Source organism: Bombus affinis, chromosome 1 (assembly GCF_024516045.1).
Source record: "Bombus affinis isolate iyBomAffi1 chromosome 1, iyBomAffi1.2, whole genome shotgun sequence".
NCBI lineage: Eukaryota > Metazoa > Arthropoda > Insecta > Hymenoptera > Apidae > Bombus > Bombus affinis.
In genome coordinates this window covers 18,297,326-18,323,554 of record NC_066344.1, presented here as the reverse complement: position 1 = coordinate 18,323,554, position 26,229 = coordinate 18,297,326, and the positions used below count along the sequence as shown (strand labels likewise).

The window sequence follows — 26,229 nt, the reverse complement described above, 5'->3', positions numbered from 1 at the left end:
TTAATATACATAGTTATTTTATATGTTCATTAAAGTGCTTTTATCCGTTTTATAGTATCCTACAAATAAAAATATTTTTGTTTTCCAACAATATTCCATAATATATAGTAGTTTGTGCAATTTCGTCATTCTTCAAATAAAAGATGCAAATAGAATAAGATATGCATGAAAAGTAAAACTATTTTAAATTTTAAGAGATAAAAAAATATATATATAGCTGTAGTTTTTATGCATCAAAAATATTTTTAATTGGACTTTCGAAAGGAAAAAAAGATTGAAGATATGAAAATTAAAGTTATTTTAGATTTAAAAAGCTTTAGAAATATACATATATAATATATATATATATATATATATAGTTATAATATTTGTGTACAATATAATTGTAAATATATATATACACCTTTAAGTATCTGTAGATCATTTGTTAACATAATATTAACAATATAATAAAACACTGAAGTAAATTTTATTTATTAAAATATGTTTAGAAAATTTTTGTAGAGATGTATATTCATGTAATTCTATATAATTTTATTATCCTATTACAGTATACCCAATTTATTTGTATATACACTATTATTTTCTTAATTAATGAAAATACGAAAAATTTTTTCATATAAAAGTTGCTTAACTTCATAGGGGGTATTTAGTAAGATATTTCGATTTCTTTTTACATTCTTATTTAAAGAGATTTTAATACCAATGTAATTTTTGAAGCGAAACTATACATTTTTATACACTATTTAATGCATTTTTAAATTTTTTATAAAAAGATATTAAGGTATAACGATTAGTTTAAAAGATATTTTAACCTTTAGTCTTCTAAAACTTATTGCATAAAAGACAAGAAAAAAATAAATATAAAAGCGCTGCGTTGTCTTTATTCCTTTGTTCAGTCTCTAAATCGTACATTATGGACAAACTAGTATAATTGTAAATTATATAAATCTGGTACAATCATTCGATTAATACGTTAATCGCATAAAATACATTAATGTGTACAAAGTAATGCAAATACCTAACGTCCACATTAATCTTGTTACAGAGTTATTTAGTGAAACATAATGGCACATATTTCATCTTTCATACGTACAGATCATAACGTTACATTTATAACTTTATATTTACGTCTATAAATCATTATCAATATAAATTATGTATATCTAATTTATATCTAATTTAACTCTAATACATGTCTTTAAATAACTGATTTTATCATTATACATATGATATAAAAAAGAAAATATTTTTTGGTATTTAAATACATGTATAGTACAAGTATTTTATTCAAGAATTGGTCAGATTAAAACATTTCAGTTTCTTTTCCCTTTTCCTACCTTTTAGCAAAGGTTTGAATACACAGTAATATAATAGAAATATTTTTATTATCGCAAAGTGGTATTTCTCATACATTTAATACATAATATCCTAATAAGGTATTTAATTAATTTCTACTGTTTCTTTTTTTGTACATTCTATTTATTTAACATTAATTATGATTTCCTTAAATATTGTGTGATGTTTCATGAATAATTGTTAATCCTTCAATAGGGTAATAGTAAAAATACAAATCTATATGCATCTATTATAACATGTATAATAGAAGTATATGTATAAAATAAATAGATGTGCAGCTTCATTAATTGAATATTATATATTATTTCAGTATCTCTCTGTTATAAATAAAATTAAAAATTAAATTTTTATACTTTTAATATAACTTTTGAATCGTTGGATCACTAAAGTTGAGACCTGCATTTTTGTATTCTAGGTGATAATTTTATATCTCGCAAACTGAAATTAAATCCACAATTAAGTGTACAAGTAAGAAAACAACTTTACTTATATAAACTTATTTTAAAAAAACAAAATCGTTTTAAGAAATGTTTTACGTTAATATTTTATCGCATTTCCGTGAGTATCTATGACTGCCTGCAAACGTCACAGCATCATTTCGATTATCGTTTCCCACGTTTCTACCACTTTTTTCTTTCCACTTTCTTTATTTTTTATATTACAATTTTCTAATTGATCTTTTAATTCTCTCCATAAATGTTCTATTGTATTCAGACCCGATAATTGTGGTGTTTTCAATAATATTAGGACATTATAATGCAACCATTACTTTCTTTTGCTGTAAATGATATACTGATGACCAATGGTTATAAATTTCGTTTTAAAATGCCCAGATATTTCATCTTCTCCACTGTTTCCTCTATAAATTCGATATTTCCTGTATCATGAATAATCTCCCATTATATTTAAAAGTTTGGTCATGTAGTCGTACATGAATTTTATGGAACTGTGCATTCGACCGTCTCCATGCTATTTCTTTACCGTCCACACCAAATAAATTAATTTTAATTTCGTCAGAAAAAATTAAATTTTTCCAGAAACTTTCTGGATAATTGCAAACATTTTAGTTTGTTTGCTTTAGAAATATAGGACTTTCTTCGAGATACTCGATCGTGGTACCCCTCTCTATGCAAAACTTGACGAATTGTTTCCCTTGACAGGCTTGCTAAGTCTTGAAGAATCATCTATTGGTAATTTTGCGAGCTTAATTTTAATTTCTCGCACTACATATCTTTCGTCATACTCGGAAAGAATATTTTTCTGCCTCGATCGCTCTTATTTTTTACTGCACCTTCATATCTATATTTATTTATTATTTTATGTGCAATAAAATGGATTCTACCATTAACTATACTACTAATTTGCCACAGAGAACTTCCTTTACAATATAAATATACAATGATTTATCGAAGAGAAATATCAGTTTCTTTTCTTTCCGAAGTCGTTGTTAAACTGATGCGAAATAACAAACGAAAATCAAAGCAAATTATGCTATGTGCCTTACAATGTAGGGTAACCGTATCTCTATAATAAAATCGAAAAACAAATGCATAACAATATAACCCAATATATATTTGGGGGGATTCTTACTCCGTACGCTCAATTTTATATTGGTAAAATCGTTGTATGTCTGGGAACATTAATAAAGAAAACAAGATTAATTTATTTGACTATTTCTTTTCAGCAATCGAATTTAAACTGTAGTACAATACTTTTTGCTGTATTTTATAAAACATGGATTTAGTATGCCCAATTTTGCTAGGTGTACATAAGTTTCGAAAAATTATATTAGGAAGAAAACAAATTTACGAAGTTATAAATTTACAATGCAATTATAGAAGAACTGTTCAATCACATTACATTTCATGAATTTACAAATAAATTTTCTTTTGTGTCATATAAGTATGTCTATACTTTTATTTTATTCTATACACCGTTTAGTGACATATTGTATGGTTTGAAATATATAAGCAATCTTTTATACATATTTCTAAAATTCAGATCTTAAATATTTAAACGAGAATACAATTTTCTACAAAATAGCAAAGGTTGTTCACACCTTTGTCAATGTCTACGCAGTATCATTTACGATTTTGAGATACAAAATAATTCGTTATCTTACTTTTATATACAGGATGGTTGGTAACTGATAGTGCAAACGGAAAGGGGGTGATTCTACGCGAAAAAAGAAGTAGAAAATATAGAATAAAAATTTTTCTTTTGAGGCTTTGTTTTCGAGAAAATCGACTTTGAATTTTCGCTCGGTACGCGTGCACTTTATCACGTCTCGTTATAACGGTTCTCACTGTAGATCGTTGTCTCGATAGATATTATCGCAGTTTAAGTTTGTTTTTGCCGTAACGGAAAATTAGGAATACATAATGAAATAATATGAAGTAATCATAAAGTTTATTATTACAAAAATTGCTGAAAATGTTGCCCATTCTGCCGAACACATACTTCTGCTCTTCTAATTAAATTTCTATGAACACCTAAATCGATTTTCTCGAAAACAAAGCCTCAAACGAAAAATTTTTATTGTATATTTTCTACTTCTTTTTTCTTTACTTTACTTCTTTACTTCTTTTTCGCGTAGAATCACCACCTTTCCGCTTATACCACCAGTTATCAATCACCCTGTATATTGCAGGTAAATAATTTTTTATTCTTAATTGAATTTTTCTTAGTTGAATTAAAAAAGTATTTTAATTACATGACGAATATAATATGTGTAAAAGTAATGATCTCGAATAATTTATAATTTACAAACTGACTAAGAATAACTATCATAGTTTTTTACAATTCTATTTAGGCAATCAAATGGAATGGCGAATGGTTAAAAGCTTGCAATTATTAAGGTCAAATAGTACCATATAATAATGTGACTTAATTTGCTAAATATAATACTTACTAAATATAATACTTGCAAACAATACATAAAACAATTTAAGTAAGATAAAAATATCTCTTTTAGATAAACATACAAAATACAAATCCGTATAAACAATTTTATTTTGTGTTTAATTTTTAACATAAAATACACACTACTTTATTGGAAGAGTAATAATTAATTATTATTTTAATAATATTTCGAAAATACTAAAAATTAAGTCTTTTTGTATAATTCTTGTACTTTGGGAGGGAAAAAAAACAAAAATGAAACGTATTTTTTAATATAAAAGTAACTAATAAATACTAGATATGTTAAATTACTTATATACTATTGGATTACTTGCTTATATCATTTTTATATCTTATAAAAACTAATATGTAACTTCAATAGTTGACAATAAATTTCTTCTGAAAAATACTTCTTTTTTATTTTAATCACTCCTATATAAAACTAAGATAATAAACTTAAAACTTAGTAAGGTTTGTTTCAGAAGTAATCACTATTGTTATGTCAAATAAAATGTTTTTTATATTTTTCAAGCAATTAACACTAAACCCACCACTATCGGTCAATTTGACCGTTCTCAAACTTTTGTACAGCTTTTACATATTTAAATATTATCACATCGCCATCAAAATATATAGCTTTTCTTAAAATATGCATACAATGTATTTTTCAGTATTTACTTCTCTCTCTCTCTCTCTCTCTCTCTCTTCCAAGAAATATATGTAGCCTGTCCTATCTACCGTCACCGATCTATTTGACCGCTTGAGATAACATGGTATTACTCTCCTAAACTTATACAATCAGTACAAAAGAAAGGCTATCTGAATATGGCATTTCTCTAAAGAAATGACCAAATGGCAAGAAAATGTATTGTCAAGTTGAAATGTTGTAGCTAGCCTCTGCAGGTGTTCTTCAATATTCTGGATCTAGCTGGAATAAACGCCTAGGTTTTGTATAAAGAAACAACGGGAGAAAAAATTTTAAAGAAGGAATTTTTATTCTAGTTAGTTAAAGAACTTGACGCTGCATATTAAAAATCGCAGGAAGAAGAAGATGTACCAAAAGCATCAACAAATACAAGTTTGAATTCACATGTACGAAAATCTTGTCAAGTAAAATATTGTAGAGTTTACAAAAAATATGTGTACGGCAGATGTACATTCGAGAACAGAATAATTTGTAAAAAATGCAGTGAAAGCGAATGGGATTATGTATTATTTATATATTTAAAAAAATGTGTATTTATATGTATACAAGATGTATAGGAATAGAAGAAGCTATATAACTACCTTTCAATTTTAATCCTCTTTCCTAGTTTCTAATTGAAATTATATAAAAATAAATTTGTACTGTTATTTTATGGAAGTTATTCATATACTAATTCATTGAGCAACAAAAAACAATAACTTTTTTTTAAGGAGTAAATATACAAAAAGTGTCGATAGGTTTAGTGTCAATATCTGATATTAAAATTGTCATAAATATTATAAACATATAACATACAAAGATAATGATAAAAACTATCAGCACTAAAAATAAGTTGCATATAAGTTATACTAACAATAAATTCTGATTGTATTTACAAGGGCAAGAATTAGTTTATAAAATTTATTAATATAATAGGATGTATAAAATTCAACAAATCAAACTGAAACTACTTTAAAATTAAAATATCACATATTACTTTAATATTGCTTTCAAGATTACTGTCAACCATAAATTTCCAATAGATAATACTTTTCAAGCAAACCTTACAAAATGTAATTAATATTTTTTGATATACATAATATTTACTTTAAAAAAGAATAAAGTGCCTAGAATCATACTTCGAATTTTTAGCACTTTAATATACTTTGCTATATTTTTTGCAAATTAAATTAATTAAAAAAGGTATTTGGTATGACATATCGTCTCTAAAAATTGTAATTTTTGTAAAATATTATGTTTAGTATAAAGTAAATAAGAACAAGAGTTTCTTCAAAATTTTAGGAATGGTTAAAAACTTTGTTGAAACCTTAGTATGTATTTTGTACATTGAAAAAACTAACATAATAACACAAAATCTAGCAAGTAAAATCTTAAAAAAGTTTATAATTTAAATATTACTGGAGAGATCATTCAAATGCTTTCTTTTATAAACTTTGTATCTGAAAGCATACTTTGCTGTATTATTTACATTTATGTACATGTACAAATTGTATAGTAAGTTTTCTTATTTCTTCGAATTTAAATAATTTTATAAATTAAGAAATATAAAATCTAATACTTTGCAATGTCGGAAAGATTAAAGTAATGTCAATAGTAATTAACATTAAGTAACGGCAATTTTATGCGCTACAATAATTTATATTTTGTTGCATAAAACTTTATGATTTTTATACACGTACATGCACAATCTTGTAAAAAATCTGCATCTCAGCTAATTTTAATATTAATAAATATTGTTTTTAATTAATTCTCATCAAAATATCAAATTGTCTTATACCACAATATGGTACTTTATGCAGCTTGGTATAATACATTTAGAATTATTCGTGAATGTAAATTATTTCACATACTATATAAGAGTTATAAAACTTTGCTTACAATTATTTTGCATTACAATATTATATTTACATAATTACACACAAAAGTAATTTTTTCATAAATGAAAACATTTTTCATTAAATGATTATAGATATTCTCAATTGAATTAAAATTATTAGGACTATATCAAAACTAAGTAATCATTGAAATTAGATAAAATGCAAGATAATACTGCTCAATTTTACACACAGGAAATTATGAACACTAAAAGAGTTCTTATTCTTTTAATATGAAACTACCTGTGTCTAACAGAATACAGGTACGATCTATGATATCTAAACATCTTCCATATTGTTGCTTTGGAATTCTTCGAAAAATTACACTAATGTTGATCTTCGATTGTTGTACTGTACATTTTTCCAATATGCAAATATCTCCCCACAATAATTTATCTTCTCATTTATACAGTATTTATAAGTTTAAGGGACCCTCAAATGATCAATATATATATTATCAATATTTCAGGGTTCTGAACACGATATTATTATGCATGTAAGGAGATCCTCAGATATTATATGTATATTGTATCCTTTGCGGACGAGTGTCGACAAATAGCCGCCCAAGTCTATTTACCGTTACGGACGCGTGTCGGCGTATAGCCGCTCGAATCTGTTCACAGTTCCGTACAGTTATTTTGAAGTGGCTGACGTATGTCTATTTTTCCGAACGATAATCTTATGCGTATTTACACATGGGTACAATAAACTAAACAGTATTATGTTTTTGATGAAAGAAACTTGTAGATCTTTAGAAATCTTATCTTTCGTTTAACGTAAACTCGCGATGCAGGATGATGGTCGAGTCAGAATGAATTTCAATCTTTCCATAGCATTGCCAGATGAATCAGAAAGCTTTTTATATAATTTATATATTTTTTATAATACCTTATACAGAATGCCTAAAAGTTCCAGAAAGAACATGTTCGATAGTGATAGTAGTAATGACGAACATTATTTTGAACTTGACAAGATAGAAGGTGACGACAGTGCCTCAGACAATGGAAACTAACTCCGTTTAACAAGGAATCGGCTTAGACGTTTCAATATTTCTAGTAATAGTGACAGTGATGATGAACTAAATATTGATGAAAATAATACAAATCTGGACAATGAATAACCTAAACGTTCAACATGTATATTTTCTCAATTGCGCGCGCCAATACCTCTCGTCCACAGCGACGCTCGCTCGTCGAGCGGCCCCGTCCTCAAAGGGTTAATATATGTATATTGATTATTTAAGGATCTCTTTACATGCACAATAATGTTGAGAAGTCTGAAATATTGACAATATGCGCACGCACGCACGCACGCACCATGCACGCCAGCACACACGCACACACGATCACGTGGGACCCTTTTACGTTGCCACAGTCTTATGGAGTAATGTACAGTTGATTATTTATATCTCAGAAAAATTTCTTACAATAATGAATTTCCATAATATCGATCATCGACTAACCTTTCTCCATTTGCGTTTTGACTCACCGGACGGACTCCATTCTGAATCAGCATCGGTGTAAGAATAATTTACTTTAGGAACGTTCCATTCTTCCTTCTTTCTTCCCATAGAGGCGATTATTTCTTCTTTACTCTTTTGTACGTTCCTTCTTACTCCATCAGTTCTCTGTTAAGTCAGTTTAAACGATTAATCTTTTTCCGTCGTGTGGATGTTTTATCTCTGGAGATTCTTGATAATATTATCGACATTATCAGTTTGATACTTTGTCGATCGAAATTGGCATTCTTACACCCACTGTCTACAAAGTGTAGCTTCATACATGTGTTGATGTTAATAGTACGCCTCCATGCAGCAGTCACTGTAAAGTAACGTACATTTGTCCAAAAAAAGGAAGCGAGTCGTTTTCGTAATGACGAATGACGTTAACACTGTCGGTAGAGAGGCGTATGTTGCAACTATAAACGGATATAGTGATTTGTGGACAGTGAGCTTTAGTCTTTCTTTCGCGAGATTTTGATGCGAACTGGCAACGTGTACGTCTTTATTATAATTTCTTTCTATCAAATGTAAACTGCAGTAATAATCACCATGCGGTTTTTTCTTTTCACAAGAGATAGTTCGTATTCGGATTTAACAATTTCATCGGATTTCTTTCGCGTACCGTCTAACGCTTTTACAGCAGCTACAATCTATCTTAGGTATAGCTGAATAACTGTCTATTTTTTCAACTTTCATTGGCATTTTTCCGTAAGCTGTAGCATGTCCTTTTTAAAAGGGCAACCTATTTTTCGTATCTTCTTTAAACATTCTTTTCAAGTCATACTATACTCCAAGTGTCTCCAATGTTTTATTTTGTAAAGGAATTTTTCCATTTTACACAATAATTGATAAGATTTTGGTATTGATGAGTGCACTGGGAAAAAATAGGAATTATTCTGGTACAAAACATATGGATATCTGTCGCCAGATGTATACACTGTTTGCAATATGCGACAATATAGTAGTACAATTTAGCAGCAATACAATCTTTTACATGGGCTACTTAATTTGACGTGCGAATGAAGGGAAATTGTGTACATTAATTTGTAAACTACATAATACTGATGTACAATACATATATGACACATATAATTCTATATTGCCAACACAATTTTTATAGATCAATGGTAAAGTGGTTGATAAATATCTGCCACTTTATGCAAATTATTATATCCTTTCGCATATTATCTGCGATGACACACCAAATACTTCATTAGATACATAGGGCACATCTTTATCAATATGTTTGCAAATATTATTATCCCACTTATCGTCTATTATATTCTGCTTCTTAAAGTTTGCACCAATATAAGAAATTCCATTATTTCCAATATTTTCATTCAATCACGTTCCATTAATTGCATTAGAAATATCTTTCTCATTCATAGGAAAAGATTCGAAAATAGATTCTTTAATGTTAGTGATGTTTGATGTATTTTCTCTTACATCCTCTTTTATTTTGTCGTAATTACAAATTTCCAATTCTGGTCGCGCGCAGAATTCAGTTTGTGCAATATTTGTACATTTTAATGATTTCGGTACCACTTGCGATTCAAATTTTGTTTGCACTGTTGAAATTTCGAGTAGTGCACCTGATGATTCCTGTTTCTCCTCGTAATTTAATATTCCTTTAACGGGAGAGGCTTCAACCTTCTCCATTGTTTCAGTAGAACTTGTTTCTATTTTATCATTATTTTGCGCTGTAATTAACATATCATAATTGAAATACTATTAATAAAAGATAATTACAATAATAATATAATCTTTTCAAGTAATTTTACGATCATAATAAAATAAAATAATTTTTATCACTTAAAATTGCGTAATAATGTTACTAAATTTACTTTGTTAGAATAATAAAGATATGTATCATTCTTAATAAAAGTATATATAATCATATAATAACAATTTTTGTGATATTAAGACTAACTAACATAATCATTGTAATTATTCTTACAAATTATTATGTGGTTATTATCATTTATAATTTTATGATGTGTATCTTATTTTCAATTAAAAATATATAATATTCTGTAGTTATGAAAAATTTATTTTATCTCAAGAAAGTGCATGTATTTATAATTCATTAAATAGTGTATATATTATTTCTTTGTTTAATCAGTTTAGGAAGCTTAATATAAATTTTGTTCTATTACTACAAAATGAATCATACATACTTTAATAAAATAATATAAAACAAAAAATGTTATGCATCTACCATTTCCTTATAAAACGAAATGAACTTTTGGGACAACCTAATATTTGTCTTTGTTGGGAATAACTTATTTTCAAAATTTGTTTACATTTCAATGACTCACCTACTATATTCTTCAATTTATTTGTATACATCTCACCTATAAACAAAAACATAATTTAATGTAATATAATGCATATTTATAAAAAATATTATAACATTACATTCATAAAAATGAATAACTACTAATATTATATTAAAATTTTACATAAACTCTAAAAATATGAAATAAACTTACCTCTGAATAATATTACTTCTTAAAGATAATACATTTATGTAAATATATTATAGTTTATTATATTCTAATAAGATAGATGAAAAATATGTAAATATGTGTATCACATTACCATTTTTTTCACTTAGGAAAATGTTATAGGTACCAGAAAATTTATAGCTATAAATATGAATCTTGAGTTACAAATTTTACCACAAACTTTATTCTTCTTTATGCTTATAATTGCATTTTTGTTTATGCAAAGAATTTTAATTATGATGAATTTATGAAACACTAAAAGTACTAAAATATCTTCCAATGTTGATCTTCCATGTGGAAAATTATTAATTTTGTCTTTGTTTCGAAATTTAATATGTAGATATTAAAATAAGTATGATGACTTTTATTTGAAAGAACTATCATTATGTGTTTTTAATACTTCTATTGGATATGTATATAAGATGTAAAATATACATATAAATTTTATTATATAATACAATCATTTTATGATAGTATTTAGCTATAAGACATTTTATTTATTTATTCAAAATAATATTCTATAACTATATTGAAAATGGACTCATATTTCAAGGAAAAAGGCAAATTGTCAAAGATATCAAACATATAGTTACCTTTCTTTGTAGAAACATAATGCTTTCTTCGCATTTTTTGCTGATTTACAGAACTAACACTTGTATTTGTGTTTACAGTTGATGAAAATTTTGAAGTTAATTTTCTTTTCTTCAAAGGTATATCTTCATCTAAAATTGCTCGTTCTTTAATAGAATTTGATGGCTGTTTATTTATATTCTGTGATGTCCACTTAGCAGACTTTATATTATTTGAAAATTCAATTATGTCTTTATCTGTTATAAAATTTGCTTTTGTAATATTAGTATCAATGTTCGTATTTCTATTTGATATTTTGAAATGAGATTTATCTTCAGTTGTATATGATTTTTCTGGTACATTTAACATTCTTGAATCTTCAGAGATATTATCTTCCATGATGCACTGGAGATTTTGTAATTTAAAATCTTCCTTGTAGATTGAATTCATCATAGAATCTTCATGAAAATTTGATACTATTTGTTGCTTCTGTTGAGACATACGCTTCGATTGTTGAACATTTGCACAGTTTAGTTGTTTCTTTCCATTTTTAGGTGATCTTTGACAATATGACATGTGAAATGTTGATAGTGATGATTCACATGTATTTTGCACATCTTGATAATCCAAAGGATTAACAATAGTAATTTGTGAACATCTTAAACTCAATTCATTCTTATTAGATTGAACAATAGATGAAAATAATTGCTTCTCTTTTTTCTTTATTTTAATTTTCTTTTTACATTTTAATATCTGTTTAGGTGTTCTGGATTGTGGATGACCACTAATTTCTGTTCTACATTTCATAATATGATTTTCTTCATAATTGTATTGCATGTTTTCCTGAGAATTTTTTTGTCTTAAAGAACTTTCATCTGTTTGTTCAATGCACTGTAGTGTTGTATCGGTATTACATGATATTAAATCTGTGGAAGACAATAAATCACAAGTATACTTCTGTAATGAATGAATATCATTCTCTTGTTGATTCAATATATAATTCATAGATTCATCTGATGGAATGTTGTTGGAAATACAAATTTCAGGTAAATGTTCATTTTTTATATCACTGAATGATGGAGTTTGATTAATAGTATCTTCCTTTTGAAAAATATAAAATGTTTCTTTAAGACTACCAACATTAAACTTATCAGTAGGACTAGAAAGACTGCATTTAGGAAACGATTCTTTCTCTTCAGAAAGTATGCTATCTGAATTAACTAAATTAATTGATTGACCAGAGAATGAAGGTGTACTTTTAATTACTGGAAGAAATTCAAGCACTTCTTCTCTACTTGTGTTCAATTCAAATCCAATCATATCCACGCTATTATTAACAGAATGATTTTGATTGCTACACAATTCCTTATCCTCTTGTGAAAGTGTATTTTCTAAATCATTCTTTTCAGCTGTCTTTTCTTCAAAAGTTTTCTCAATCAACCGAGGATTAACTGCTTGTATATTTGAATGCATAAAATTATTCGAAGGAAAGTCCATATCTGTTAAATAAAAATCAAATAAAAAATTTAATATTCCAATTCTTCCAAAGCTGCCTTCAGATAATAATGTTTGAGAATCTTCTGCATCTGACAATATATACTTTTCTTCCATTTCATTAGTATGCAAATGTTCAGGCTGTGAAAAAAATTCTGTAATGCAATTTAATACACTATCCGAATTATCATAGATTAATGGTGATTTTAAATCTCCCCAAATTTTTTGTTCATCTTCAATAGTTTCTTGTTCATCACCATTCAGAATACTATCAAAGATAGTGATATTTTCAAATTCCTCTATGGAATGTGATTCTTCTATATTAGCTTCTTGTGACAAATTTTTTAATGTAGATTCCCAATGCATATCTTGATTTGATTCTTTAGTATTTTCCAGATTATGTGTAAAAGATATGTCACAAGTTTGATTATTTGTTAGTACATTAATTTTATGTTGATCTGTGTCTTGTATATTATTTTTTAGAATTTCAAGATTTTCATTTTCTTTCTTAATAGGTTGTTCAAATTCGGATTTTATATGGTTACAAATGAGATTTGAAGATGGTTTGTTTCCAGAAAAAATATTATTTTTTCCATAAGAATGATATTCTTTTGATTGAGGAATTGACTTATGAAATTCATTTAAAAAATGAAGATTTTGACAGTTACATACATTCAATAAGTCCTTTTTTCCATATAGTTCGAAAATCTTACTAAGTTTCTCTGTATTTGTTAATGAATTAATATTTTGTATCCAATCTGATGATGACGACGACAACGATGACGATGATGATGATGATGATGATTCTGCACACTGATTTCCCAAAACTGTAGTAGAAACAGTACATATGTCCATTTTGTTTAAACATTCTAGGCGCTGTTTTTCTGCATAAATGGTCATAATATGTTCACCAATACGATTTAAAACGTCCATACATTTGTCAAGATCACTTAGCATACACATTATATTTTTGTCACAAATTGTTGTTTTATCAATGGTATTATTATCTATTGTATTATGTGTTACATCTTCCTTCTTTATTGTATTAAATATACTATTGTTATGATAGGAGAAAGGTTTTACATCAATCTTCTTACAGCATCCTGTACATTCATGAATATCCTGAATAATGTTCTTTTTCATGGTCTCTACCACTTGTGAATTATGACCACTCATAGATCGTAAATTATGTAAATGATCATCATTTTGTACATAAGCAGATTCAGTTTGACAATAAGTATTTTCTTCTATCACATTACAATCTGTATCTATTGGCAATTGTTGTTTCATAGATTGTACATTTGTAATATTATTTTGGCACTCGCTTGACAAGAATATTGTCTTTATGGAACTTTTTGGCTGAGAAAACAATTCTTTACCCTGAGTATCTATTTCATTAGATTCATTAGCTGTGTTTCTAAAAGAAAAACTATGTTCAGAAGACATATTTTCATCCCTACTTTCTCTCAGTAGATTTAATATGGCTTTTGGTTCTTTAGTATTTTGTCCCACAGTGCTTAGAAATTTCAGTAAATATAGAATTTTACTGCATTGCACATCAGTTTGTTTTATCGATGAAGTACATGTATCACACCACCTATGTTGAAACATACATTTCAATTCAGTATTTCTCTTATCGAATATACGATTAAGTATATTTTCCAAATTATCAATATTATTTTGAACTGATTTTTGTTCAGTTGAAGTACAACTTGCTGTACTTTCACTAACATTATTGTCTAAAATTGGTAAATCTTCTAGAAGAATGTTGTTAGAACAATTTTTGAAGTTATCTGCAATTTCTATTTGATCTCTATATTTTATTTCATCAATTTGTTTCTGTACTTTATATTTTTTCTTTGCCATTTTTAACCACTCTAAATTTCTTTGACACCTTCTTTTCTTTTTCTTTTTGTCAATTCCTAATTCATCTTCCTCAGCTAAATTAATTAAAATTACCTCTCCAGGTTTTAATTTCGATGTTTTTTTATACTTCTCAAATTTGTTTCTTTTTCTTGGTAGAGAAAGTTGTTGATTGCTAATTTTAATGTTTTTCATGTTCTCTTCAAAGGAATAATTATTTTCTAAGTTACCTATATGACTTTTCTTCAATTCATAACTTGCAAAAAATTTGTGTACATCATATGACAAATTCTGAAAGAAAATAAAAAATAAGAATTAAGTTATATAAACATTGCAAATATTATTTAATAAAAAATTTACCTGTGATAATTGGAAATTCAGCTCGGAAGTTCTTGTTAAGGGGGTTTCTTTAAATTCAGCAAACATTGTTTCTTCAAATACTAAAAAATTGTTGCATGCAGTTTTTAAGTCAAATGCATTTGATTGCAATAGCCAAATAGTCTCATTTTCAAGCCCTGTGGGTGCTTTAGGTATGATGTTTAATAATTCGTCACGCATTTTTGGGATACATGGACCTAATATCGTTAGAGCCTTCTTATTCAATTGCCTTTTCTCTTCAACAGTTTCTTTTACCCTTTTCCATACTTTTAAAAAAAGCAAATACCTGACATAATCTACATCTGTCAAAGAATCTACATTCTTTGTAAAATTAGCAAAACTTTTCCTGGTATAAAAGAATAGTTTATATTACATAAAAAGACATTTTTATACTACATTTATTTTTAGACTAAGAAGCAAAGAATATAAAATATTTACGTACATAAATATAAGGTCACAAACTTTTGCATATTTTTTAGTAGTAAACTTTAGTTTAAGCAGCACTCTGAAAATATGCTTCTCTGAATTACCTGAAACAAAAGTAAATATTACTTTCTAATGTTATTTGTGTCTTAGAAGTATGAAAAATGGCATTCCATCTTTTATTATATTCTACTGGTGTAATATATTTTATATTATACCTTTTTTAACTTACTTAAATATATCCATAACGCTGAAAGAAGTTTTGAAGCAAGTTTAGAAGAATCCATAGTGTGTTTAGAAGTTTTGAGTTCTATATCTATATATATTCCCAATATCACTGACATCTCACTTAAATATAAGTTGCAATCACTAACATGCTATTAAAAACATTCATCAGTAAATTACTAGTATGTTGTCGCTTTTATTAAATTCATAATTAATTGTTTCTAACAATACCTCTTTAATATCATTCCAGTAAAGATGAAAAAATATTAGTGTGTTACTTAGATGAGTTTTTAATTTTATCATATCTAGTGTCTTTTCACAATATGTATTTATACTGGTTAAAATATTTCTGAAATACAAAATATTGATCAATTAGTTTTAAACCATGAATTATAATGCAATTATATATTTTAATGTAAATAATTTTGTTATTATTGTCTTTCTTTTAATTTCAGAAAAAAAACAATAATCTTACTGTGTGTAAAGGAAAAGTAAATGTTTTAACAATTGGTAATTTCTATGTCCCACAGATGAACGCATTATTTTATTAAATTTACTGAGCCATGGAAATATATTTTCAGATGATTTAACATCAATGAGGCCATTATCCTCATGTTCTTGATTTTCATATTTCTTTGAAACATTGATAGGACTATTGCATATCCATATTAAATCTATCTCATCCTTTTCATCCATTATTATTTCTTTTTCTAAACTATATAAATATTCAATAAAATAAAAATATATAACTTTTTGAAAATATATGATGTTTTTATCATTAAATAACATTCAATTAAGATTACAGAATGTTATTGCTTGATATGTTTATTTCTTCTTTCTTTCCCTACCTCTCATGATATATTAGAATGATAATATTTATTAGTCAATGAATTATTGTTTAATAAATTGCCAATCAAGGTAAAAGAACTGCTTATATTCGTGTCCTGTGTAGAATGGGCCATAATTTTCTTTAAAAATAATCTTATTAAACCTAAAAAAACAACAAGATTATGTATACATAATGTATTATAATATATACAAAGGTCACAAAAGAAAAACGTGATAAGTACATTTTTGTCAATTTTTTGGCTTTGATGTTACTCTGTGATTAAATAGGAGTGTTTTAAAATCATATAATGAAAAACAGAAACAATCTGTCGGATCGAAAGATGCTAGTATTTGAAAAATAGCTGATAATTTGACAAAGTTGTGCGAAAACCAAAGTCATAATTATTAAGACAAGCAATATTTATCTTTGATATTATAATATTATAATGAGCAGTGTCTTAAAAATTTTAAAAAGTAAGAAAATGTTTTATTCCGAAATCAGATAAAAAGAAAATCTTGGTAACACAGGATTGATTGACAATGTAGTGAATTTAAGACTCCTTTGCTGCAAAAAGATAGAAAATTTAACTTATCATATTTTTCCCTGTAGTCTTCATATATCGTAATAATTTATTTAATATTTTGACGAAATATTTCGGTGAACAAAATCAATGATTTCTACATGACATGTTTATTAACTATCTGTTAACTGAAATTGATTTCTTAATTATGAGTGGAAGAATTATTACATACTTTTTGCGCTATACATAGAACAAGCGTGTGCTATAACGACGAAACCAAAGAAAACAAAATCGAGCTACTCACAGTCAGTAATAATCATACACGTGTTGTAACATAATATTTAATATAGTAGAAACATCGGTACGATTCATAATACAATTACGTATTGACGTTTAAACATGTCATGCAGAAAATTTAAAAGAATAACAGTCAATAATCAACAATGAGAGGCTGCAAGTTTCTTTTAACGTGATTTTGTTTTTAGAAGCACATCAAAAATGCAGAGACTCAATACCCCCACTTCCATCAGTCACACTGTTACATCGTTTACTACACATACACGCAACAAAATGAAACTAAACGGGCATAGCCGTCACTTTCATTTCCTCGCAAATAAGCGAACTCATAGTTTCAGTTTTTCGCATTTGCAACAGCACAGCCGTACACGAAAGTAAATTTATTGCGATCTGCGCCGCCTGTTGTTGGTGTACTCGAAACTTACAATTCTTTGAAAATCGAGTAAAACGCAGCGCCTGGCGTCGATGCTAGATCAACGCCGTCGTTGTCGTAACATTCAGATCGTCGCTACGGAAGTTGCAGATACAGGTACGGTCGCACCCATCAAGGAACCCTCGTATATCGTACAAAATAACCTTTCCTTTACTTATCATTGTTAGTGAAATATCATGTATTTTATCCAAATTTCGTAAATTTTTTTTTCTCCGAATGTTAAAGTAGATTCAATTTTTCGAAATCATAATCGTGTCTCTGATTATCATTGTAAAATTTAGTGTTACTTAAATTCAACATTTTTCTGTCTTTACATATATAACGAGTATACATTTCTTCAAAACGAATTATTATTTATATGTATTATTGAAAAAATAAATAAAGTAATATGATTATATAATTTTATATATTCCTATCATAATACCACATGCATGTTTCACAAATTAATCCATCTGCAAACATAAAAACCACATCTCTTCTATTAAATATAAAATTGTATCACTCTGTCACAAGTAGTGTCAATCAAATTGACAAAAGAATTTCGTAAAATGGCTCACGCTGTCACGTGAGTTTCATTCAAACCAGCCGTAAAAGTTCAGTATATACGGTCCTGAGAAGAGAAGTTGCACACCGAAGCGCAGACGTTACTCGAACTTTTCGGCTATAATAACCGCTAGCGGCCGATCACGTACGTGACATGGCGTCCGGGTAGAAAGAAAGTTGACTGTTAAATAAGCGTTAATGTTGTTTTTATGACATTGACCGACCGAAAAGGGAACATCCGAGGCCGCGAATTTCCCACAGACACCGGCATTGATGGTAATGCATGCGAGGAAACCACAAAGGATCAGCGATGGGTAGGGTACCGACGTCAAATACCCAATCCTGACACAACCAACCTCTACTCACCTCACCTCTCATCTACAAAGTCCGTCCATCCGACTCACTCGATATTACTACTACCGCTATTCGTGGGAGAGATTCCTCGATGGAAATATCATTTTCCATCCTGGAATGCCCACTGTCTAGCGATTTTATTCACTATTTGTTTTCTATGGTTTCAGGTACTTCGAAAAGCACCAGGCCCATCCCTATCAGGTAAATATCATTCGAGCAATTGGTGTCGGAGGTTTAGGAGTGGGGTAATTCGTTCACAGTGCGATTGTACGCACGATTTTACCGCGATTCTGTTCATTCTCGTATCAAATAAAACAATTCACTCATTTAATTCGCGCTTTTTTCTTTAGATAATTACGTGATCAACTGTGTCAGTAACTCTTTCATATTTCTTACGTTATCTTTTTTTCCCTAATAGTCCGTTGTTAATTAAATTACAATTAGTAAAGATTAGTTGTAAAGATTGTGTTATAATATTGGAATGTACGATATTTTCTTTTCTTCTAGCATTTCTAATATTTCTCGTGCAATTTGCCCGCCTATTTTGTCCCTTTCATGTAGTGCAAGTATCGCTTAGTTTGTGTGTGTTGATGATGTATATGCTATATATATATATATATTTACACATATATATGTACATATATATATATTCTTGCTTTAGATTCCCGTAATCGAGTGTCAAAGTAATTTCGTTTGTATAGTTTTATAAGAGACTGCAGACACGAATTGTAAATCGTATATATTGCGAAAAATATCAGTTCTCTTCTCTATACGAGTTTAGTCAATTTTATACGTTGCAAGTTCGACACTTTGAAATTGTATAAATGAACTTGGTTATTGTTTATTTTTTATTCGAAAAATCTTAAAATCTCATCTTATAAATGTAAAAACAGATTGAATTATTAAATTATATATACTCTTTGATTATATGTAAGCCTTTTGTACATAAATTTATTTTTCTTTTTTTATATTTTTGATTATATATCAAAAATATTAAGGCAGATGTAATGGAAAGTCTGACATTTTCTTCAAGTGCTGTGCAAAAACTTCAATTATATATTGTCCTTGAAGTATTCATTCAATTATTAGTATTATTAAAAATGCACTAATGCACTAATTCTATACACGTTTCAGTATATTTTTGCAACTTATATTCAATATCGCAAAAATAGTGCGCAAATTGATGTAATTTTGTTGCTTTTGATAAATGATGAAAATTTTACTTAATCTTGTAAACATAACCTCACTTTTAGAAAATCAATAATTCATTCTTCTACATTATGCAGATTACTAATAGTACATTGGAAGTGTTGCATGTATATATTAATTAAAGGTTTTTCTACAATACATTATTTGCAACAATCGTTTTTTAGTAAAAGTAATAAACAATTTCACGATATTTTAATTATGCTTAATTCATTCATTTTTTCCTCATATAGGCTGTAAAAATAGTATTGAACTATTCTTTAATAAAAAAACACGATGTATTGTTAAATATTTCCTGTGTAGAATTGGAATTTAATATGATAAACAGTTTGTATACAATAGTTTTTTGTAGGATAGTTGTTATATCGTAACAACATATTTTTGATATTTTTCATAATTGCTAACAATAAAGAATATAATAATAAGTATATGAAAGTTTTTATGATCATTATCAAATGTTAAACTTTGTTTTTTTTATTTTTAAGAGACAGAAGGTACACATATAGCTTAAAAGTAAATAAATTAACATTTATGAAATTAATCTGTCAAAAAAAAGTAATTTATTGAAAATTTAATTTAATCATATTTGATATTTAATATTTTCACACAGAACGCAAAATATAACAGTTCTAAGGGTGGATACTCATCATCAACAACATCATCAGATAGTCGTTACGAGGGACGTATGCGAGATTCCCCAAATGGCAACTCTTATAGTCCAGCAGGGGGCTTGGGTATGGGCATGGGAACAGATAGAGACAGTCCTCGCAGCTACACATCCAAGCCCCTATACAAGAAGGAGAGAGAAAACAGAGACTACAAGTTATCCTCCTCTAGGGACAAGTACTCGGGTAAATAACATTTAAATATTTTTTATATTTTTCAGAATTATCATACTTTAAAATAGTATTCAAAACATATGATACGTTAAAGATGTATTCAAAAAGCTTAATAAAGATTTGTCAAATATTTATATTATGAAAAATTTGGTAAATGTAATTTTATTCAATGTTAAATAATAATACAGTCATTTTTGCTATAACCTGTTGATGTCATTCGTAAAGCATGAGAATTATGTTGCAAGTAAGTTTTAAGATAACACAATGTTTTATAAATTCTTGAAATATATGATAAAGTAAAAATACATTTAAAAAATATTATCAATAAAAGAGCATCATATTTGAGAGTAGTAAAATAAGATTTGATATTTATAAAAATATGTACATGTTATGTATCATACTCATTACTTGTAGTTAATAATATTTATGTTACAATAAATGTATATGAAACTGGAATTTAAAGGTTAATACCAAGATTAAGTGATATGAACACGATATATTTTTACTTAGAATTTACTTTAATTATCTTTATAGTGTTGTTTTAAATAATGTTTTAGTAAATTAATATTCTATTATTATTACAAGATGTAAAACACATAAAGAAAGATTATATATGTATAAAGAAGAATAAATGTGTAAGAAAATGAGTAGTAAAAGAGATGTTATATATTTAACTATATTTCATATATTCATTAAGAATAATAAGTGAATAGTGCTTTTATTTCAATGCCTTTTAAATTATATTTTTTAAAATTATGAAATCTGTGTTATAGCAAAATCGGCTGTATAATTTCTTTGAGAATTAAAGTTTTATTCCTTCTTTCTTCAGTATAAAAACAGGGTTGTGTCTTAACATTTTCAGCTGTAACATGCTTACTTGCATATGTGTAGATTGTGCACGATCCCCAAAAGACAAGAGAAGCCGTGAGAGCAGAGATTCAGAACACAGGACCAACCATGATAGGAGTAGTGGAGAGGTAAGAATATTATCATTTATTATCGAATTAATTTTTACATTTGAATAATATTAAATATTAACTCTTTAATATAAATATAATTTTCGATGTTTTCTAAATGTTTGATTATCATATGATAATTAAAAATATAATTTATTTGTACTTCATAAATATAAAATTATTTACATATAATGAGTACATTGAATTTTCCCTTAATATTGCATTCAAAATCTTTTTGCACATTTACATAGTAGTTGGACTGTGGAACATTTTGAATATGGTTGCAGCTCCAATTTTTCTAAATGGCTTATATTTTATACAAGTTGCATACTTTTGAGATATAATATTATATAGAAATATATTACTGATATATAATATCTGAATATTGTTTGCTTATTTTTACAGATTTTACATCCTATAAAATTATCATCGAATTCATCAAGAGAGTCATCATCTCAGAGAAAACCATCACATAATTCCTGTCAGGTCAGTATAAAATGTACTTCATATGATTGTTACTAAAACGATGTACATGTAAATCGAAAGATAGTTAGAAATAGTTTGAAAGAGTATAATAGAGATGAAAAGAACATATTTATTGAATAATTTGAATTAAATATATTATATATATATTTTACACATATTTGATGTGATAAATAATACAAAAATTTAATGACAAATTATTAACATTTAAGTGAATATTATTAAATTGTTATGTATAATGCGTCATCTCAAAAGTTAAAAAATTGTCAAGTATTGAAATTCAATGGGTGTACACAGGATCAACATGGTGGACAAATGTAATTTCAACTTTTCGAACAAGTTTTGGAATTCATATGAATATTTTCCATCGATTCAATCGTTTCCGGAAATTTTAGAACAGTCTGTTTAGGACAAACGTGGTGATGAGCGAGGAGGTGCAATGGAACGTTCGGCCAGGTTTGGTGATTGGTCAGAGCATATGAGTTCTTCGGGCAAGAAGTATTATTACAACTGCAAAACAGAAGTTTCTCAGTGGGAAAAACCACGGGAATGGATTAGTCGAACCGAAAACCGACAACGTCAGTCCAATGATTATTCTTCTAGGTCAAGTACGTCTAATAATATTATATCGCTAAATAAATTTCTTCAATTCAAACACGATCCTTTGCTCGCTGTTAGCATCCTTCTTTACAAAAATACAATTTCTCATATTTTAATGATTATGATTTGTTGTTTCATTATAAGTACATTTATTATATTTAACATTAAAGGAATTGTTCAGTATAGAATTTCATTTTTTTTGCTCGTAGGTCATGATAAACATTCCAACTCGCGGTCAAATAGTAGCAGTGTGCGAGATGGTAAATCATCGCGTCAGACCGACAAACGAGAATATTGGAGCTCATGCAGTGCAAGTGGTGGTAGTAGTAGTAGGGAAGATGTTTCTATTAGGGAAAGGGAAAGGGAAAAAGAACGGGAAAGAGAACGAGAACGCGAAAGAGATCGAGAACCAGGTAGAGAAGAAACGGGAGTGGAGCGTCAAGCACAAGATATGGATATATCTCCAGGTGATTCTACTCCAACTTCCGAACCTCTGACATCTTGTACCCACGATCCACTGCCTCAAGGTCCTGTTTTGTTAGCCACTGGTATGTTCTATCCAAACAGTACAATAATGGAAAGTGAAAGAAATAGGAAGGTTATATTAATAGATTGATAATTGATTACAGCGTTACCTCGGTTAACATCACATCCACCATCTACACCACAAACTACACCTGGAAAACTTAATTCACCAACACAACAAGGAAACAGTAATGCTCCAGGTCCACCGGTTTCATTAGCAAATCTTCCACGACTTTTGTCTCAAATAACAGGTAATAAGGAACAACCCGACATTACACCACAGAAAGCATTACAAACACTTCAAACAGCTGCTATTCTATTGTCTAGACAGGTAAGTTTATGTTTACATGTATAAATTCTTATTTTTTTTTAAATTAATGACAATTATCTTTTTTCAATTAATATAACATAATTGACATAATATTTTGATTAACATAACGATATTACGTTCCATTCATAAATATTGTATTAAAAATCTATTTACATATTTTAATTTGATTCTACTTCCAAACCTTCTTAATTAAAAAATTTTTATGTATTTTAAAATGATCAATGATATTTTTTGTATTATAAAAAATTATCATACATGCGCTGCGCGCGCGCGTGTGGGTGTGTACGGCAATTAAATAAATATATATATGTATGCATAGTAATAGAAGAAGGTCTAACTGAAGATACCTGGAAATGCTAGTTATTAATCATAAATTAACATTTCTGTATCTTTCTCTTGAAAGTTATACATTTTCTACATAATTAAATATTTAGTTTCCTTTTTTTCAAAGTTATACAAAATTGCTTTTCATGATTGGCATTTAAACTCTTATAAACTTTTATTACAATTTAAATTTTAAGATATGCAGGGTATTTCATTTAACTGGAAATGGTAGAATATCTCACGAGAGATTAAAATTATCAAAAAAAAAATATTTTAACAAAATTTATTTGGTTTGAAAGGGAATATTATATGACTTCATTTTTTAAAATAGAACTATATATTTCTTAATACATTAATACATTAATCGATCCATCTTAGCATTTCTTATGAAAAAATATTAACCTATTTATGTCGAAAAACTATTAGTGTTTGTAGATATTTTAACTGTAATTTGTCATACGAAAGACAGGGAAAGACGTGAAGTGACATTCTTCTATTTATGTTATCTTTCATACGTTGCAATCTGCAAAAATACAATTTCCATCATATGATGCCCCCCCCTTTAAACCAAACAACTTTAGTTAAAATATTTTTCTGATAACTTTAATCCCTTGTGAGATATTCTATCGTTTCAAATTAAACAAAACATCCTGTATGTAAAAGTACTCTAATTTTTTACTAATTTGTGCCATTAGATTGATAATAATGTATCTTTATATTATGTAATTTTAATTGATTTATTTTAGTTGTTTTAGTCTTTCAAATAAGAAACTTTACACATAAGAAATGCGATAATTGTTAAAATTATTCGATTATCGATTATGTTTTTATGTAGCAGTCAGCTAGTGGTGACCGAAATAATAGTGGAAATGACGTAATGGTTCCACTAAAGGTTGATACAAGTGGCAATGTTACAAATGAGGGACCACCTACTCCCACACATTCGGAAACCCAGGATTGTATCGATGCTCGAAAATGTATGTTGATAATCAGTAAATTAATTTGTATTTAATAAAATCATAGTAATCGTAATAATTAATAATCGCCTATTTGTTTTCCTTTCATAGTAACAAGTCCTGGGGCGACGAATTCTGGAGTACAAGGTTTAAGCTCATTGCAAAATCTTAGTACATTAGGTTCCCTTGGAAATTTAAGTAATACAGGTTTACAAGCATTGTCTAGAGTACAGCCTCCTTTAACACCTTCCTTAACACCATCACTTGCTAATCACTATCGGGAAGATTTAACGCAACATGTGCGTGCCTTTCCTGCTGATATTCTTGAAAAACAGGTATATGATATATATATAATTATTTTGAAAATTGTAGATTATATATTTTAAAAATTATATGTTATAATGATTCATTGAACAATATATTGAATAATATTTGGGTAATTGTTTTTAGGCACAGAAGCTTAGTGAAGAAGCACACACAATGGGAAGTTTGCAGTGTACAAGAGTGTCGGCAGAGTTAAAGACGGCACGATCGATAGTGAGGCTGACAGAAATTCAAGCAACGTTACAGGAACAAAGGTATATATCATTATATTAAAATCATATAAAAGAAAATCATTATATTAAATTAAATCAATTGATCTTTTTTAACATTCTAGGATATTATTTCTCCGTCAACAAATTCAAACATTGGAGGAGCTAAAATCCCAAAATTCCTTCATGTCTGACGATTCTTAGTGTAAGAAACTTTATAAAATAATTATAATTACAATCTATAATTGATTCATGCAAAAATAAAACATAATTATTAATATTCTCATTAATATTGAATAATTAAGATTGTACCTAAATTATAATATCATGATAGAAGTGATAAAAATAGTAATGAATATGGGCTGCCCAGAGAGGATTGGCTGTTCCATTTATCAGATAGTGAGTCATATTACAACTGATCAGGAAACCCACCTCTCTAGGAAGCACAGGAGGCCTATCCACAAGCAGACACAACACACTAAGCAAATAGAAAATGAATCTATTCTATCAGTTCATTGCAAACTATTGAATTGTCCACATCGTCTTGTATTACCTATGTTATACGTGTCAATGTTTCATATCCCAAGATTAAGCGGCATTTTAACTAGTTGAAACATTTTTGTTGTAAATCTCGGAATAAAATTCGTGCCAGAAGTTTTAATTCAATTCTTTATCGCCATTGTCTTACCTAATTCCCAT

The 26,229-nt window shown here is 27.8% G+C and overlaps 2 protein-coding genes across 13 annotated transcripts; one reads left to right on the top strand and one right to left on the bottom strand.

Moving 5' to 3' along the window:
• Window positions 1-858: 858 nt before the first annotated feature.
• LOC126917427 (uncharacterized) lies at window positions 859-18,940 on the bottom strand. 7 transcript variants are annotated; one of them, XM_050724294.1, is made up of 10 exons: window positions 18,790-18,940; window positions 16,650-16,792; window positions 16,277-16,516; window positions 16,033-16,150; window positions 15,809-15,953; window positions 15,596-15,683; window positions 15,136-15,499; window positions 11,442-15,066; window positions 10,660-10,695; window positions 859-10,041 (listed from the first exon to the last, which is right to left on the bottom strand). In XM_050724294.1, exons 3-10 carry the CDS (start codon window positions 16,495-16,497, stop codon window positions 9,686-9,688), a joined length of 4,953 nt encoding a protein of 1,650 aa, XP_050580251.1. In that variant the 5' UTR covers window positions 16,498-16,516; window positions 16,650-16,792; window positions 18,790-18,940; the 3' UTR covers window positions 859-9,685. The 7 variants fall into 7 exon arrangements, 6 of the variants coding, with proteins under 6 accessions (XP_050580251.1, XP_050580233.1, XP_050580224.1 ...); XM_050724276.1 differs by lacking the exon at window positions 18,790-18,940 and adding an exon at window positions 17,455-18,107; XM_050724267.1 differs by lacking the exon at window positions 18,790-18,940 and adding an exon at window positions 17,666-18,107.
• On the top strand, window positions 18,516-26,184 carry LOC126917736 (WW domain-containing adapter protein with coiled-coil homolog). Of its 6 annotated transcripts, none has more exons than XM_050724972.1 (12): window positions 18,516-18,808; window positions 18,945-18,978; window positions 20,594-20,834; window positions 21,714-21,799; window positions 22,184-22,264; window positions 22,671-22,869; window positions 23,071-23,409; window positions 23,491-23,717; window positions 24,880-25,018; window positions 25,109-25,332; window positions 25,448-25,575; window positions 25,656-26,184. In XM_050724972.1, the coding sequence occupies exons 1-12, from the start codon at window positions 18,633-18,635 to the stop codon at window positions 25,732-25,734; spliced, it is 1,953 nt and encodes a 650-aa protein (XP_050580929.1). In that variant the 5' UTR covers window positions 18,516-18,632; the 3' UTR covers window positions 25,735-26,184. The 6 variants fall into 6 exon arrangements, with proteins under 6 accessions (XP_050580929.1, XP_050580919.1, XP_050580948.1 ...); XM_050724962.1 differs by having other exon boundaries at window positions 18,518-18,808; window positions 24,877-25,018; XM_050724991.1 differs by having other exon boundaries at window positions 18,550-18,737.
• The last annotated feature ends 45 nt before the right edge of the window (window positions 26,185-26,229 follow it).